Source organism: Schistocerca americana, chromosome 1, assembly GCF_021461395.2.
Source record: "Schistocerca americana isolate TAMUIC-IGC-003095 chromosome 1, iqSchAmer2.1, whole genome shotgun sequence".
Taxonomy (NCBI): Eukaryota; Metazoa; Arthropoda; class Insecta; order Orthoptera; family Acrididae; genus Schistocerca; species Schistocerca americana.
Window position 1 is genome coordinate 211,700,598 of NC_060119.1, and position 17,556 is coordinate 211,718,153.

The 17,556-nt window shown below is 44.8% G+C and overlaps 1 protein-coding gene across 1 annotated transcript in view; it reads left to right on the forward strand.

Moving 5' to 3' along the window:
• Positions 1 to 17,556, forward strand: part of LOC124601302 (probable Rho GTPase-activating protein CG5521) — a 253,206-nt gene that overhangs the window by 201,969 nt on the left and 33,681 nt on the right. The window contains exons 33-36 of the mRNA XM_047136237.1: positions 2,131 to 2,308; positions 2,400 to 2,528; positions 15,529 to 15,684; positions 16,874 to 17,032. Of these exons, the coding sequence (XP_046992193.1) occupies positions 2,131 to 2,308; positions 2,400 to 2,528; positions 15,529 to 15,684; positions 16,874 to 17,032 (622 nt within the window). The remainder of the gene's footprint in view (positions 1 to 2,130; positions 2,309 to 2,399; positions 2,529 to 15,528; positions 15,685 to 16,873; positions 17,033 to 17,556) is intronic.

A 17,556-nucleotide genomic window follows, 5' to 3' on the forward strand; every position in this document is an offset into this window, starting at 1 on the left:
CTCATTTACAATGCGATACCCTTTCCTCAGTCACCACTGTACTTGTTTACTATGTCATGGTGTGTTTCTGATAGCAGCCACAGGAGACCACGTGTTACAATATTGTGGTTGATAACTCCAATAAGTAATGACATTTCTAAACTGAAATGGGTAGGTTGCTACTCACCACATAGAGGAGGCACTGGATCATAGACAGGCACAACGGAAAATACTATTAAACATTTATGCTTATGGATGAAAAGGTCTTTCTTTTGAAATAGAAAACACATTCCATCCTGGATTTTCCATTGTTTGAAGACACATGCACATTCACACAACCACAGCTTACACACACGTGGCCACTTTTTTCGGGTACTGGGGCCTGATTGTGACTGCATCCGACATGCAGCAGTCTGCTGAGGCAAGAGGTGGGGGTAAGGAGGAGAGGTGGGACATGAAGGGGGAGGAATAATGGTGTATTAGCAGTGGGGGAAAATGTTGCTCTGCCAGTGTGCAAGGATGTGGTGGGGACAGGATGGGGCTGCTAGGTGCAGAGTTGGGAAACTGTGTTGGGGGCAGTAGAGGGTGGAAGGTGGGAGGGAGGGAAGGGGTAGGGAGAGGAGAGAAATGTAGAAAGAGAACAGATTAGTAGATGTGTTGGTGGAATAGAAGGTGTGTGTGTTGTGCTGGAATGGGAGCAAGGAAAGAGGATACATAAGTGAAGGACAGGAACTGGCAAAGGCTGAGGCCAGGGGCTTACAGGAACGAAGGACATGTTGAAGGGAGAGTTTCCAACTGTGCAGTTCATGAGACATGGTATTAGTGGGAAGAATCCATATGGCACAGGCTGTGAAGCAGTCATAAAGTGGAGCACATCATGTGGGCTGGTCCAGCTGTCTCTTGGGTCACAGTTTAGCACTGGCCATTCACATGGACAGATGGTTGTTAGTTGTTGTGACCAAGTAGAAAGTGGCACAGTGGTTACAGCTTAGTCTGTAGATCACATGGCCTTGCCTCTGATGGGACAAAAGATGGCTTTGTAAGGACCTACATATCCTCTTCCCTGCTCTGACTTACACGCTACATATGTGTTCTATCCCACCGGTGCACATAAGTCTTCTCCCCTTCTCTCCTCACAGCTCTGTTTCCCTCTCTCCCTGCCCCCAACACAGTCTGTTCACTTTTCACCTGGCATCCCTACACTGTCCCCATCACCACCTCCCTGCATGCTCCCAAAGGCAGCACAACATCTTCTCCCACCCCTACCTTGCTGTTTCTCCCTCTCCATGTTCCATGCCTCATCCCTTACTACCACTACCCACCCAAGCAGATCGTTCCTCAGATACAGTCGCAGTGTGTGTGTGTGTGTGTGTGTGTGTGTGTGTGTGTGTTCTATTTTGCAAGGAGCACTTTTTTGTCCAAAAGCTTGTTTAGCAGTCTTATTGTGGTATATTCAATGCTCACACCATGGCGCCTGCAGCTGTGTGGCCGTGGTCTTTACGTCATACAGCCAACGGCCGGCACGCCTCGCTTATGCGCAGCTCTGCACAGCTGTACAGCACAGGCGCGGGCCTCACACACCGAGTGCCTCCGCGCTGTCAGAGCAACCTCGGCCGGTGTCCTCCCGAGAGAGGAGGCCGCGCCGCCAATCGTAACAAGACCTGACAAGTGGACTCGGGTACGGCGGGCATATTCCTCTGCCACTCGCCCTATATAGCCACATACGCCGCCACACCTGGCAATCTCGTGTTGGGCTACCTACGTGCTACGTCGACGTTGCACCCCGGAACGACGCTACACTACAACAGTTTACCGTACCGGACTTGGACTCTGCACCCCAGTCGCTGCTCTTGATCGAGCACCAAGTTGTGTTGTTATTGTGGAACTGTTGGCAATAAACAGAATTTGGAGCTCACGCCAATCTTTATTTGTTGTTTCTCCTATTACAGATACAACACTGATTTCTTGTGCATCTCAGCAAGTCAACTCCTCCTCTATGTGGTGTGTAGCACTCTATCCCTTTCATACTGTTGTTACTCCATCCTAGACTTTCATTGTTTGATATTTCTAATTTGATTTTATTTGAATGTGTAAGTTTTAGATAGCAGTTTTATATTTTCAAATAGATAATTTTGATGCCAATTTCATTAGATCGCTGGGGAGTGAGCCGTGTGCTGCAGCAGTGCACTATCCAACAACAGCACCATTTCAACATTGTCGGTTGTTGTTCTCACAGCTAGGTCTAGCTGGATGGGAACGAAGATCGCAATTGCAATTGCTTGCAAAGAATGAAAAACTGCTTCGGGAACTAAGAAACCTTGACACGCAGGTATGTTTTCTACAAAAATGTATTTATTATTACTATACTTTTTAACATCATATGTTTGAATCCTACAAATATTGTTTGTGTTCTGTTGCAGCGCTGTAGAGAAACACACAAAATTGCTGTAATATATGTAGCTGAAGGGCAAGAAGATAAAAATTCAATCCTGTCAAATACATGTGGGAGCCAGGCATATGAAGAATTCATTTCCGGTCTGGCATGGGAGGTAATTGTCTCTCGTAAATGAAAAAAATAATGATAAAGTTGATCCGTGCCTCGCTCATCTTCTTGTGGCTTGGCCTTTGTTAATGCGATTAATATTTTAATGCAGAGTTGTAGTGCTAAAGAGGCTTCATAAGCAATCAATGCTTGCCTTCTGAATCACCTTTTAATTGCATTTGAAACTCCATGTTGTCAGTAAGAAAGAATTAGCTTAGTGATAGACTCCTCTCTCCCCTCTTGTTCCAAAAACTTTGTCCTGGGACTTACAGGATGGCCAAAATGGAAGCTCCCGGAAAATATTTACAGTAAGACTGATGCGGGATGACCATTTTCACAGAAGATCCTGGAAATGGCCACTACTGACATCAATGTAGTACTGTGCTTTAGTTATTGGACATTAAGACACATGTAGCAGTTCTGCCTGAGCAACATCAGCAATCCTGTTTTCAGTATTCTGCTGTAGCTCTTCCAGTGTGTGACAATTATTTGAGTACACCTGACCCTTGAATTCATCCCTAGATAAGAATCGCAGGGGGAGAGATCAGGTTATCTAGGTGGTCAGGAGATTGCACTGCATGTGCTAATTGTATTCTGCTCACTGAACACCTCGTGCACTTGTGACAAGGTTGTCAAGATGATGTGTGCTGTTGCTCCATCTTGATGAAAATATCCACACCTTCTTTTCTGAGTTGATCCATGTATGGATCAAATAGTTTCTGGACACACATGTTAACATTAACAGTTGATGAAAGAACTGTGTGCAGACACAAGACATAACAACAAACACCATTATGTAGTGGTCCTTCAAAGTACTGAGGAGGATTTTGGGATGCATAATGGTGCATGTTCTGCGAGTTCACAGACCCTGATGGGCTGAGCAAGGCAAAACCTTAAAAAAAACTGAGGACCCAAAAGTCCTTATTCCACTTCACTCACAAACTATTGGCGGAACTTGACACACAAATGTTCGTCTGGATGCTTCAACTCGTAGACAACAGTTAATTTAATGGGATACATATATAGGTCCTTTTCGATAATGTTCCAACATGATGATCTCTTAATTCCCACTTGCACAGATAAATGGCATTGAGATTTCATCAAACTTCGCTCCAGGCGTTCCTTCACTAGGGGAATATTTTCTGTTTTTGAACACTTTTCAAATTGTTACAGCTTTTATTTGCTACAGAGCTGGTTTTCCACCATTATGCCAGTAAGTTTTCAATGCAGACTTTACTGGACGTTTCGCTAAAAAAACTTCCAGTTTTAAACTATTGCACAAACAGTTCTCACACGTTCCTGTGAATTGCACTTCATGTAACACTTGACAATGAACACGTACTTTTAATCGTGAGCACCATTTTGTGTTGCATTCAGCTGATAACTAAATATTTCTGCTCCTCTCACTTACTGAAATGTGATGGTACAGCAAAGTTAAAGGGCAGAGCATGCAGGAGATGCACATGTGTAAGCAACCAAGTGGTGCATCAGAATCGCAGTTTCCAGCATTTTCTGTGAGGGCTGTTCTCCTGTTCATTAACAAGGGCCAGTTCCTTTAAGTCTTATAATACTTTTCGTGCCAGTTTTATTTTGCCCACCCTGTATGAGAAAGGAAATGTGTGCTCATTTTCGTGTAAAATTACTGGACCTTCATTCCGTATGCAGAAATGACAAGAAACAAATAACAAAAAATATCTTTTCTGTCCTACTGGTTAGTTTATAACTACAACAATCCCTGCACAATATGCAAAGGAGGATCTAGATAGGTTGATGAGGGCGAAGGGTGCTGAGGAATGGGAACTGGCAGTTGGCAAGAAGACAGCTAGGAGGAGGCGGTATTCAGACAGTTGTACTTTCCATATGTGCAATAGATATGACCAACTGTCAGAGTTGAGTGGAGAGGAGCTTCTTGTAGCATAGGTGTAGGAAACATGGGGCAGTCCTCAGCAGTTAGGAGGCCTAAATCAAACAGAAAGAAGGAAGGTTCTGCTGCTAGGTAGTTTGCACGGTAGAGGTGTGGGCCAGCAGTTGCAGAAAGTGTTGAGGAGTGAGTACCAAGTCACCAGCATTGTAAAGCCTAGTGTAGGGTTGGCTTGGGTGACTGAGAGCATAGGGAAGCTATGTAGGAATTTCATGAAGGAGGATCAGGTAGTGATAGTGGGTGGAGCAGGGAATAGTCTTAATAGAGATGGGGAATATGATGGAGATGGTGACCTGGTAAAGGTAGCTACTCAAACTGATGGCACTAATGTGCATTTCGTGCTATTGTTTCAGCACCATGATCGGCATCATCCTAATGTGGCTGTTTAGCGTGTTAACATGGGGCTGGAAGGGGTGCAGATGGCAGAGGACATTGATCACATTTCCGTGGTGCCAGTTGAGCCTATCAGTAGATCAGGTTTCACTAGGCATGGCCTGCACTTCAATAAGTATGGGAAGGGGAGGCTGGCAAAGCTTATAGGTGACAGTGTAGTGGGTGAGCGTGGGATCGCTCATGGAAAAATTCCTGTAGTAGTTGGTGTTAGAGCAGCACCTTTTTTTAGATTGAAGTCAGCTGGTATGTATACTTGCTTAAAGGAAGTTCCTCTAACTAAGGAATCGCCTTCAGATGAGGTCAGGTATGTAAGTAGAGAAGGAATTAGCATATTTCATCAAAATATATGAGGTGTTAGATACAAAGGTAGTGAACTGCTTACACATATTGACTCTGACACTATTGGTATGTCAGAGCACCACTTAAATAATTTTACAGTTCAGAGGCTTCCTTTACCAGGACACAGATTAGCCAGTTGTTCTTCAAGGAGTTCCTTGCAGAGAGTAGGAGTGAGCACGTACATAAAAAACAATATTCTGTTTGAGTCCTAGACATATCACGGCACTGCACTGAACATATATATGAATTTGGTGCAGGGGCAGTTGAATTTAATGAAACTAAAGTTCTAATTGTTGTTTATAGGTCCCCTAACTCTGACTTCAGAGCATTTATACTCAAGCTAGAGAGGGTTCTTGGTTCACTTTGTATGAAGTACCCGAAATTAGTTATATGTGGTGATTTAATATTAATTTTGCTTGCATGCATGATGCATTATGTCCATCGTGCCCGCTTTTTCGTCAATGCATTGCTGTCCCACTCATTCTCCATCTCTTGGACGAGGACACCTTCCTGGGTGTGGGGTTTTCCCGATGCACTATGCAGTGTCGCTTCCTGCGCCGACGATGACCGTGGATTTGTTTGCACCTGACATCCAGCACGGTAACCAGTCCATTGTGGTGGAGCTGCCAGGTACCCTGTTGGTTGTAGCCCTCTGACCACACAGGGATCGCTCTGCTGATGCCTACGCCGTTAACTGCCCTCATATGCCAAGGAGTAGGTGCCTGTCACTCTGGGGCATTGGGACTCCTGGCAATGGTCATCTTGCCAGGTGGCCTTTGCTGCGGCTGGGTGGCTCCTGTGGGGACAGCCCCTGGTTGGAATGGGTGGCATCAGGGTGGATGACGCACAGTAAAGCATACTACATCCACAATTGCTGGTGATCAAACAGCAGCAGTCTGTAAGTGTTCTCATGGGAGGAACACCAGGCTAAGTGTGGCAGTGAACCTTATTCACCCCAGTACCTCATATGTACTAGAACTGATGGGGACTCCTTTGTTTCGATGAAGCCACAGTTTTTTGTAGACTATTTAGAGGACAAGTTTAGGGAGGTGGAGGGCTTGTCCAAAATGTGGTCAGGGTCAATCTTGATAAAAACAGCATCCTCTGCCCAGTCATGGGCATTACTCCCTTATGACAAGCTGGGGGATGTTTCTGTTACTATCATGCCCCACAAGAGCTTAAATATGGTCCAGGGTATTATATTCCACAGGGACCTTCTTTTACAGTCTAACGATGAGCTGTGTGCCAACTTAGAGTGACGAAGCGTTCATTTTGTCCGGTGCGTCCATCGGGGTCCGTGGGATAATCATGTTGCCACTGGTGCCTTCATCTTGGCCTTCACATTGCCCGAGAAGGTCAGGGTGATGGTCTACTGCTGTGATGTAAAGCCATATATCCCTCCCCCTGCCATATATCCCTCCCCCTATGTGGTGCTTTAAGTGCTGGAAGTTCGGCCATATGTCTTCCCCCTGTACTTCCAACGTCACATGTTGAGATGATGGACGTACATCACATCCCAATACTCCATGCGCCTCACCTCCCATCTGTGTCAACTGTGGAGAACATCATTCCCCTTGCTCACCAGACTGCAGAATTTTACAGCACGAAAGGAAAATCATAGAATACAAGACCCTGGACCTACTGACCTACACTGAGGCTAAGAGGAAATTTGAGCGTCTACATCCTGTGGCTATGAAATCCTCTTACGCTGCTGCTGTGAGAACAGTTGTAGCCCCATCCATTCTGCGAATTCTGGTTGGCTCTCCGAGCTGCAAGACTACACCTGCCCGCTTGATGGTGGGGGGCACTTCCCTCCCTGTTGCTCCCACACCACCTACCTCGGGAGCACTGCACCCCCCCCCCCCCCCCCACTTACCATCAGGGACACCAGTCCCCACTTCTCAGCCAGGGAAGCGTAAGTCTTCTTCAGTACTTCTCGCTAGGGAAGGATCCCTTGGGTCACTCCCGTCCCAGGTTTCTGCTAGTGGGAAAGATGACTCCCGCCAGTGCCTTCACGATCATCCTCAGTCCTGAAGACTGAATCAGTCGAGCCCTCCCAGCCAGAGCAACCCAAGGAGCAGCAAGAGAAATCCAAAAAGAAGACCCCCAAGACCAAGGGACTTGCAGTGGCACCCACACCACAGCTACGTACAAGCTTTGCTTCTGAGGATGAGGTGGAGATTCTGGTGTCTGCTGGGGACCTAGATCTCGCCGACCCTCAGACATCATGGATACAGACTGCTCAGGAAATAAATTGATGGCTGCAGGTGACCCTGAGATGTAAACTGCCTCATTGAACGTCCCATGCCTTCCCAGCCTCATGATCACGTCAATTTCCAGTGGAACTGCAGCGGGTTTTTCAATCGCCTGGCTGATCTACGGCAACTGTTAAGATTTACACTTACTTTCTGCATTGCCCTTCAAGAAACCTGGTTCCTGGCAATGCGTAACCCTGCCCTCCGCGGCTGTTAGGGATATTACAGGAACAATAGTGACTGTAATCGAGTGTCAGATGGAGTTAGCATCTATGTGCTAAACTCGGTATGCAGTGAACCTGTGCTCCTTCAAACCCCTCTCGAAGCTGGGCTGTCAGGATAAGGACGATGCAGGAAATAACTGTCTGCAACGTGTATCTTCCTCCAGATGGTGCAGTACCCCTGAACGTATAGGCTGCACTGATTGATCAACTCCCTAAACCTTTCTTACTTTTCTGAGATTTTAACACTCATAACCCCTTGTGGTGTGGTACCGTGCTTACTGGCCAAGGCAGATATGTCGAAAATTTAGTCACAACTCGATCTCTGCCTCCACACATTTCAGTGCGGCACTTGGCACGCATTCAGCCATTTATCTCTCAGTTTGCAGTCCTGGCCTTCTCCCATGTTCGATACAGTTCCCACAGTCATTTAATGAACAAAGTAAGAGCATATGGACTATCAGACCAATTGTGTGATTGGATTGAAGAGTTCCTAGATAACAGAACGCAGCATGTCATTCTCAATGGAGAGAAGTCTTCCGAAGTAAGAGTGATTTCAGGTGTGCCGCAGGGGAGTGTCATAGGACCGTTGCTATTCACAATATACATAAATGACCTTGTGGATCACATCAGAAGTTCACTGAGGCTTTTTGCAGATGATACTGTGGTATATTGAGAGGTTGTAACAATGGAAAGTTGTACTGAAATGCAGGAGGATCTGCAGCGAATTGACACATGGTGCAGGGAATGGCAATTGAATCTCAATGTAGACAAGTGTAATGTGCTGCGAATGCATAGAAAGATAGATCCCTAATCATTTAGCTACAAAATAGCAGGTCAGCAACTGGAAGCTGTTAATTCTATAAATTATCTGGGAGTACGCATTAGGAGTGATTTAAAATGGAATGATCATATAAAGTTGATCGTCTGTAAAGCAGATGCCAGACTGAGATTCATTGGAAGAATCCTGAGGAAATGCAATCCGAAAACAAAGGAAGTAGGTTACAGTACGCTTGTTCGCTCACTGCTTGAATACTGCTCAGCAGTGTGGGATCCGTACCAGATAGGGTTGATAGAAGAGATAGAGAAGATCCAACGGAGAGCAGCGTGCTTCGTTACAGGATCATTTAGTAATCGCGAAAGCATTACGGAGATGATAGATAAACTCCAGTGGAAGACTCTGCAGGAGAGACGCTCAGTAGCTCGGTACGGGCTTTTGTTGAAGTTTCGAGAACATACCTTCACCGAAGAGTCAAGCAGTATATTGCTCCCTTCTACGTATATCTCGCGAAGAGACCATGAGGATAAAATCAGAGAGATTAGAGCCCACACAGAAGCATACCAACAATCCTTCTTTCCACGAACAATACGAGACTGGAATAGAAGGGAGAACTGATAGAGGTACTCGAGGTACCCTCCGCCACACACCTTCAGGTGGCTTGCGGAGTATGGATGTAGATGTAGAAGTAGATATAAAGTGGAGAGAACATGATGACTTACGTGGTAGTGTCCCCTTCCCCATCTTCCTGTTACTGCCCTGGCGTCAGGCCCATGGACGCCCGCGCGGATGGGCTCTAAACAAGGTGGGCTGGGAAACTTTCACCTCTGCTTTCACCATTGAGTCCCCCCTCCCCCTACCACATGGTAATATCAATGTGATGGTTGAGCAGGTGACTACAACTATCGTTTCTGCAGCAGAAAACACGATCCCCCACACTTTAGGGTGCCCATGGCGAAAGGCAGTCCCTTGGTGGTTGTCAGAAGTCGCTGAAGCAATTAAGGATAGTTGGCGAGCTCTACTGCGGCATAAGTGGTACCCTTCCCTGGAGCACCTCATAGCCCTTAAACGGCTCCATGCCTCCGTTCGGCCTCTTATCAAATGATGGAAGCAGGAGTGTTGGGGGAGATAAATCTCGACCATTGGGTGCCATACGTCACCTTCCCAAGTCTGGGCAAAGATCAAACATGTTCTTGGGTACCAGGCCCCAACAGGTGTTTCTGATGTTAACATAAATGGTGTGTTATCTGCTGACAAAAACAAATCCTAAAAATCCAAGGTCCCTCACAAGGCCTCACAACGGCTTCCATAGACTTACTCACTCCACCTGAGCCACGTACCCCTACCTTCTACCTATTACCCAAAATCCACAAAGAGAACCATCCTGGCCGTCCCATTGTAGCAGGCTTCAAATCCCCAACCGAACGTATCTCAGCTCTGGTAGACCAGCACCTACAACCTATCACCCGCAGACTCCCATCCTACATCAAAGACACAAACCACTTCCTAGAACGCCTCAAATCCATTCCCACTCCTCTCCCACCTGAAACCTTTCTTGTCACCATAGATGCTACATCCCTTTACACAAACATCCCACATACCCATGGTCTCTCTGCCCTTGAGCACTACCTCTCCCAACGCCCACCCGAAGATCTTCCAAAAACCTCGTTCCTTATCACACTTACCAACTTCATCCTCACCCATAATTACTTCACTTTTGAAGGCCAGACCTACAAACAAATCAGGGGAACGGCCATGGGAACCAGGATGGCTCCCTCCTATGCCAACCTCTTCATGGGCCGCATGGAGGAGGCTTTCCTGAAGACCCAACAGCTGCTTCCCCTGGCCTGGTATAGGTTTATAGATGACATCTTTTGTGGTCTGGACTCATGGTGAAGAAACACTCCTTAATTTCCTCCATAACCTCAACTCCTTTTCGAATCTGAATTTCACCTGGTCCTTCTCCAAAACCCAAGCCACCTTCCTGGATGTTGACCTTCATCTTGTTGAAGCTCACATCCACACCTATGTCCATATCAAACCCACAAACAAACAACAGTACCTTCACTTTGATAGCTGCCATCCTTTCCACATCAAACGCTCCCTTCCCTACAGCCTAGGTATTCGTGGCAAACGTATCTGCTCCAGTGACGAATCCCTCAACAACTACACCAATAACCTGACCAGTGCTTTCCTCTCCCGCAACTATCCTGCAGACCTTGTCCACAAACAGATTTCCCGAGCAATACATTCCTCCCCATCCAACAACAATGTTCCTACCCCCAGACCACACAGAAGTATCCCCCTTGTCACCCAATATTATCCTGGCCTCGAAAACATCAACAAATTACTCCGCCAGGGATATGACTTTCTCAAGTCAACCCCTGAAATGAGATCATCCCTTGACAAAATTCTCCCCACACCACCCAGAGTTGCCTTTCGTCGCCCCCCTAACCTCCGTAACATCCTTGTTAAACCCTACAATATTCCCAGACTACCTTCTCTACCCAGCGGTTCCTACCCCTGTAACCGACCCCGCTGCAAAACCTGCCCCATGCATCCGCCCACAACCACCTACTCCAGCCCCGCTACTGGTAAAACATACACAATTCAAGGCAGGGCTACGTGTGAAACTACACATGTCATTTATCAACTGACATGCCTGCACTGCACAGCCTTTTACATCGGCATGACAACAACCAAACTGGCTGAGCGCATGAACGGACACAGACGAACTGTCCGCCTAGGAGATGCCCAATACCCAGTAGCGGAGCATGCCCTCCAGCATAATTCTAGGGACCTAGGAACCTGCTACACCGTATGTGCCATTTGGCTTCTCCCACCCAACACCAGTCCCTCTGAACTGCGGAGATGGGAACTTGCACTCCAACACATCCATTCATCCCGCCATCCCCCTGGACTGAACCTACGTTAAACAACCTCACTCCCATTCACTCTTCAGTCTTCTCCTCTTTCCCTTTCCTCTTTAGCCATTCACGCATCTTTTCATCCTACGTAGTTGTGTTTATCTTTATACTACACTCCTGGAAATGGAAAAAAGAACACATTGACACCGGTGTGTCAGACCCACCATACTTGCTCCGGACACTGCGAGAGGGCTGTACAAGCAATGATCACACGCACAGCACAGCGGACACACCAGGAACCGCGGTGTTGGCCGTCGAATGGCGCTAGCTGCGCAGCATTTGTGCACCGCCGCCGTCAGTGTCAGCCAGTTTACCGTGGCATACGGAGCTCCATCGCAGTCTTTAACACTGGTAGCATGCCGCGACAGCGTGGACGTGAACCGTATGTGCAGTTGACGGACTTTGAGCGAGGGCGTATAGTGGGCATGCGGGAGGCTGGGTGGACGTACCGCCGAATTGCTCAACACGTGGGGCGTGAGGTCTCCACAGTACATCGATGTTGTCGCCAGTGGTCGGCGGAAGGTGCACGTGCCCGTCGACCTGGGACCGGACCGCAGCGACGCACGGATGCACGCCAAGACCGTAGGATCCTACGCAGTGCCGTAGGGGACCGCACCGCCACTTCCCAGCAAATTAGGGACACTGTTGCTCCTGGGGTATCGGCGAGGACCATTCGCAACCGTCTCCATGAAGCTGGGCTACGGTCCCGCACACCGTTAGGCCGTCTTCCGCTCACGCCCCAACATCGTGCAGCCCGCCTCCAGTGGTGTCGCGACAGGCGTGAATGGAGGGACGAATGGAGACGTGTCGTCTTCAGCGATGAGAGTCGCTTCTGCCTTGGTGCCAATGATGGTCGTATGCGTGTTTGGCGCCGTGCAGGTGAGCGCCACAATCAGGACTGCATACGACCGAGGCACACAGGGCCAACACCCGGCATCATGGTGTGGGGATCGATCTCCTACACTGGCCGTACACCACTGGTGATCGTCGAGGGGACACTGAATAGTGCACGGTACATCCAAACCGTCATCGAACCCATCGTTCTACCATTCCTAGACCGGCAAGGGAAATTGCTGTTCCAACAGGACAATGCACGTCCGCATGTATCCCGTGCCACCAAACGTGCTCTAGAAGGTGTAAGTCAACTACCCTGGCCAGCAAGATCTCCGGATCTGTCCCCCATTGTGCATGTTTGGGACTGGATGAAGCGTCGTCTCACGCGGTCTGCACGTCCAGCACGAACGCTGGTCCAACTGAGGCGCCAGGTGGAAGTGGCATGGCAAGCCGTTCCACAGGACTACATCCAGCATCTCTACGATCGTCTCCATGGGAGAATAGCAGCCTGCATTGGTGCGAAAGGTGGATATACACTGTACTAGTGCCGACATTGTGCATGCTCTGTTGCCTGTGTCTATGTGCCTGTTGTTCTGTCAGTGTGATCATGTGATGTATCTGACCCCAGGAATGTGTCAATAAAGTTTCCCGTTCCTGGGACAATGAATTCACGGTGTTCTTATTTCAATTTCCAGGAGTGTATATACCTCTTTACTTCTGTATGCATCCTCTTTGGTTGAAGCTGGCACAGTACTTACAGTAGAATATCTTTGGCTTCCCTCTGACAACCATGCCTCCATCCTTGCCACCCTCCCTGTTTACCTTTCCCTGTTGCTTCATAACCTGGGTTGTGAGTAACTGAATCCACTTTCCCTTCTTCCCTTTTTTCCCCTCTCTCCTCCCTGATGAAGGAACAAAGTTCCGAAAGCTAGGAATGTAAATTTTCAGTTCTGTTTTATGTGTATCTATCGGCTGTACTGAGCTGAGGTAAGTACTGGCCAGCCCCTCTATCTCTTTGTTAGTGTTTGTTTCACATCTTATATGAGATTTTCCATTAATCATTTAAACAGTATTGTAAGATGCTTAAAAATGTTATTAGCAAGGCAAAGAGTATGTGGTTTGCAAATAGAATAGCTAATTCACAGGATAAAATTAAAACCATATGATCAGTTGTGAAGGAAGTGTCTGGTCAGCAGCACAAGATTTATGATGCAAAGTCAGTTTGTAACAAAAATATTTCTGTTACTGATAAGTACAGTATTTAAGAATCATTTTCTGAGCATTGCTGGTGAGTTAAATAAAGACTTAGTTTCTGCAAGGAATCATATAACTCTCTTAGAAAATGCCTTTCTGTCTGAAATACTCCTCTGTGATACTGACAAGGGAGAGATTGAGTCGGTAATTAAATCACCGAAGACTAAGGACTCTCATGGATATGATGGAGTGTCTAGCACAATATTACAGTACTGTGCTACACACGTTAGCCCTGTACTTAGCCATATTTATAATTTTTCCTTTAGGAATGGTCTGTTTCCTGAACATTTAAAGTACTCTGTAGTAAAGCCACTTTATAAAAATGGAGAAATGGATAATGTTGACAATTTTAAACCTGTTTCTATGCCATCAGTGTTTGCTTAAGTTATTGAAAAGGCTGTGTATGTAAGGATAATTTATCATTTTATATCACATAATTTGCTATCAAATGTACAATTCAGCTTCAGAAGTCGTTCAACAACTGAAAATGCTATATTCTCTTTTCTGTGTGAGGGACTGGATGGATTAAACAAAAGGTTTCAAATGCTAGGCACATTTTTTATATTTAACTGAGGTGTTTGAATGTGTTGATCACAAAATATTGCTCCAGAAGTTGGACCATTATGGAATACGGGTAGTAGCTCACAACTGGTTCACCTCTTACTTTAACAACAGATAGCAAAAGGTCATTATTCGCAGTGTTTAGAATGACTGTGACGTGGTGTCTGAGTGGGGTACAATCAAATGAGGGGTGCCCCAGGGATAAGTGTTGGACCACTCCTGTTCCTTATCTGTATAAATGATATGCCCTCTAGTATTACGGGTGATTGTGAAATGTATCTTTTTGTTGATGACACTAGCTTGGTAGTAAAGGATGTTGCGTGTAACATTGGCTCTGTTTCAAGTAGTGTAGTTCATGGCTTGTGGAAAATAAATTAACAATAAATCACAGTAAGACTCGGGTTTTACAGTACCTAACTCGACATTTTAATTTTGCAGAATGGGCGTATGATTAGTGAAACTGAACAGTTCAAATTTCTAGGTGTTCGTAGTAAACTGTTGTGGAAAGCCCACGTTCGGGATCTTGTTCAAAGACTTAATGCTGCTCTTTTTACTATTCGAACAGTATCTGAAGTAAGTGGTGGTTCAACATGAAAATTAGTCTACTTTGCTTATTTTCATTTGCTTGTGTCATATGGTATGATATTTTGGGGTAACTCTTCCCCTTCTCAAAGGATATTTTTGGCTCAGAAACAGGCAGTTCGGGCAATAAGTGGTGTAAGTTCACGAACCTCTTGTCGACCTCTGTTCACTAGTCTGGGTATTCTGACATTGCCCTCTCAATATATATTTTCTTTACTGTTGTTTCTTGTTAACAGTATCAGCTTATTCCCAAGAATTAGCAGCTTTCACTCAGTTAATACTCGACAGAAATCCAATCTTCATTTGGATCGCACTATCTTAACCCATGTGCAGAAAGCTACCACAAGAATTCAAAAATCTAGCAGTAATCCACTCACTTTCAAACTGAAACTGAGGCGTTTCCTCATGGGTCACTCATTCTATTCTGTTGAGGTGGTCCTTGAAAAATTAAGCTAATTCGTATGTTATATTGTTGGTTGCATTTACTTAAACTTATGGCTTGACTTTTTTTGGTTTCAGAAACATTTTATGTTATCTGTTTTTACTTTTATACTGTAATTTCATATACTGACATGTTCCATGACCTTGGAGATTTGCTCCTCAATTTGGTCCTACGGAACTAGACATGTAAATAAATATGTAGATAAACAAAAGAAAAGGATCTTACACAAATACGTCTTTATTAATTCTGTTTGTAAAAGGAAATTTTATGTATCCATTTTTATACTTGGTGCAATAAAATAGAATTGTGTAATATCATCATCAACTGTAAGTGTGGGACTGGTGTAGTGTGTAAGTTTTTTGTTACTTGACTTGTCATAAAATAGAAACTGCATCAGCCCTAGAATGCGGGCTACAGATCAGATAAATTTTCAAAATGTAGATCTTATATTTAGAGGACAAATTTTTTGTACTATTTTTTAATTTTCATAAATTATTCAGGTGGAGTTGGAGTCGCACACTGGTTTTTTGGGTGGACTGCAACGAAATAGAAGTACTGGTGAAACAGCTCCCTATTATGCAACTTCTTTTCTGGAAGCTATTTTCCATGTGGCAACACGTATGCCATCATCAAGCCAAGAATCTTTGTTACAGAAGGTTTGTGAAACTGACCATTTAAGTGTTGTATTATTCAAAATTGTAAAGGAAATACATTACACTTAACAAAATAATTACAGACTTCGACTACATTCCAGCCGTGTTTTTACATTTCCTGTTGTTGTGTTAAGTGAGTCATTGTTTAATTGTTGGTCATTTACTTCTGTCATGTGTAATTTATGAAATAAGTTTAACTGAGATTACATTTAGACTATTTTCAACAAAGTAGTATATCTATAAAAGCAAAAGGGGCTGTTTTTTTTTTTTTTTTTTTTTTTTTTTTTTTTTTTTTTTTTTTTTTTTTTTCCACAGGGTAAAGATAAACTTATAATGATGACTTGTTTTCTTTTGATTTGCTGTAAAATGTTTTTCATTGTGTCAGTATTTTGCCGTGTGTGTGTGTGTGTGTGTGTGTGTGTGTGTGTGTGTGTGTGTGTGTGTGGGTCTGCGCGCGCGTGCGCATGTAAATCCATCCATTAATGGGAAATTCACAGGAGAATGCAAACAGTGGTAGAAGAGAGAGGCCCTCTGCATGTAAATAATGTTAAGCAGTGGATACGCTTATGCTGCTAGAGGGATTGGCGGGGGAAGATCGTTCACAGTGGTCCAATGAGGTGAGTGCTTGACTTGTAGAGAAACAACAAAGAGATAGGAGTGGGTAGTTGCCATTTGTGCACAGGGTAAGTCCGGTTGGAATATGGAATATATTAATACCACCAGGAAAATGGGATGGGTTAGCATTTGTAGACAGAGATGAAATTGTGGGCTGGTGAGTGGGGAGGGGGGGGGGGGGGGGTATGAGGAGCAAAAAGGGTTGAGGTAGGTAAAGGGCAGTACCAGAGATTGAGATCCCACATAGGTGTATCAAAAAGTTAAGAGTTGTACGAATTTGTTCTGATAGCTCTGGTTTCACAACCATTGAAAACAACCACATTGTACTGAGTAGCAGTCAGTGTTGTTGTGGTGCATCTTGATTGTGACAAAAGTTTGACAGTAGCTGTTCATGCAACTGGGTAACTGATTGGTTTTATTTCTTCCCCCCATTATATTTCTGGGAGTATGTATCCATTTTACTTTGTGTTTGAAACAATATCTCAGTTTACTCCTAGTGTGTACATATGAAACACTGTATAACTAGTATTTGCATTTGAACAGAACTATTAATTTAAAAGTCACAATTTTTTTCCAGATGCGTCACCTTGGTAACGATGAAGTACATATTGTATGGTCAGAGCATAACAGGGATTACAGGCGTGGAATAATTCCAACAGAATTTTGTGATGTTCTTATTGTCATCTATCCTTTGCTGAATGGATTGTACCGTGTACAAGTCAAACGGAAGCCTGATGTAAGTTTAACAGTATAAGAATGCAGTAAGTTTTCATTATGAGATAGACATTGTATCATACAAGTTCAATGGGAGAGCATGTTGGGACTACAGAATCGTGTTAAGTAAAATAATGAACATGTGTACAGGTTGCTTTATATTCATTTCACTACATTTAGATATGTAGGCCATTAGTAGCTCAGCGGGTGTCAAGACAATAATCAAATTCAGTACATGTTTGTGAAGCATGTCTGAAGTTATAGTTACAATTACAACAGTGATTTGACATTTTAGGCTGCTGGTAATGGTAATATTTCCTCTGTAAACAGTTATTCTAATGCATCTGCAGAAGACTAGACTAGAAGTGAAAAATCAGGTACATGTGAAGGGATCTCCCATCCAGTTCATGAATAGGGGAACATTTCATTTGATATGCAAGTAGGAAGAGATGTGTAGTAGTTCTGTCTTAGCAATCTTACTTCCATGTACAGCTTTAATATTACCAGTTCCTTCGAAAACACAAATTTCCAAAAAAATCAACATAG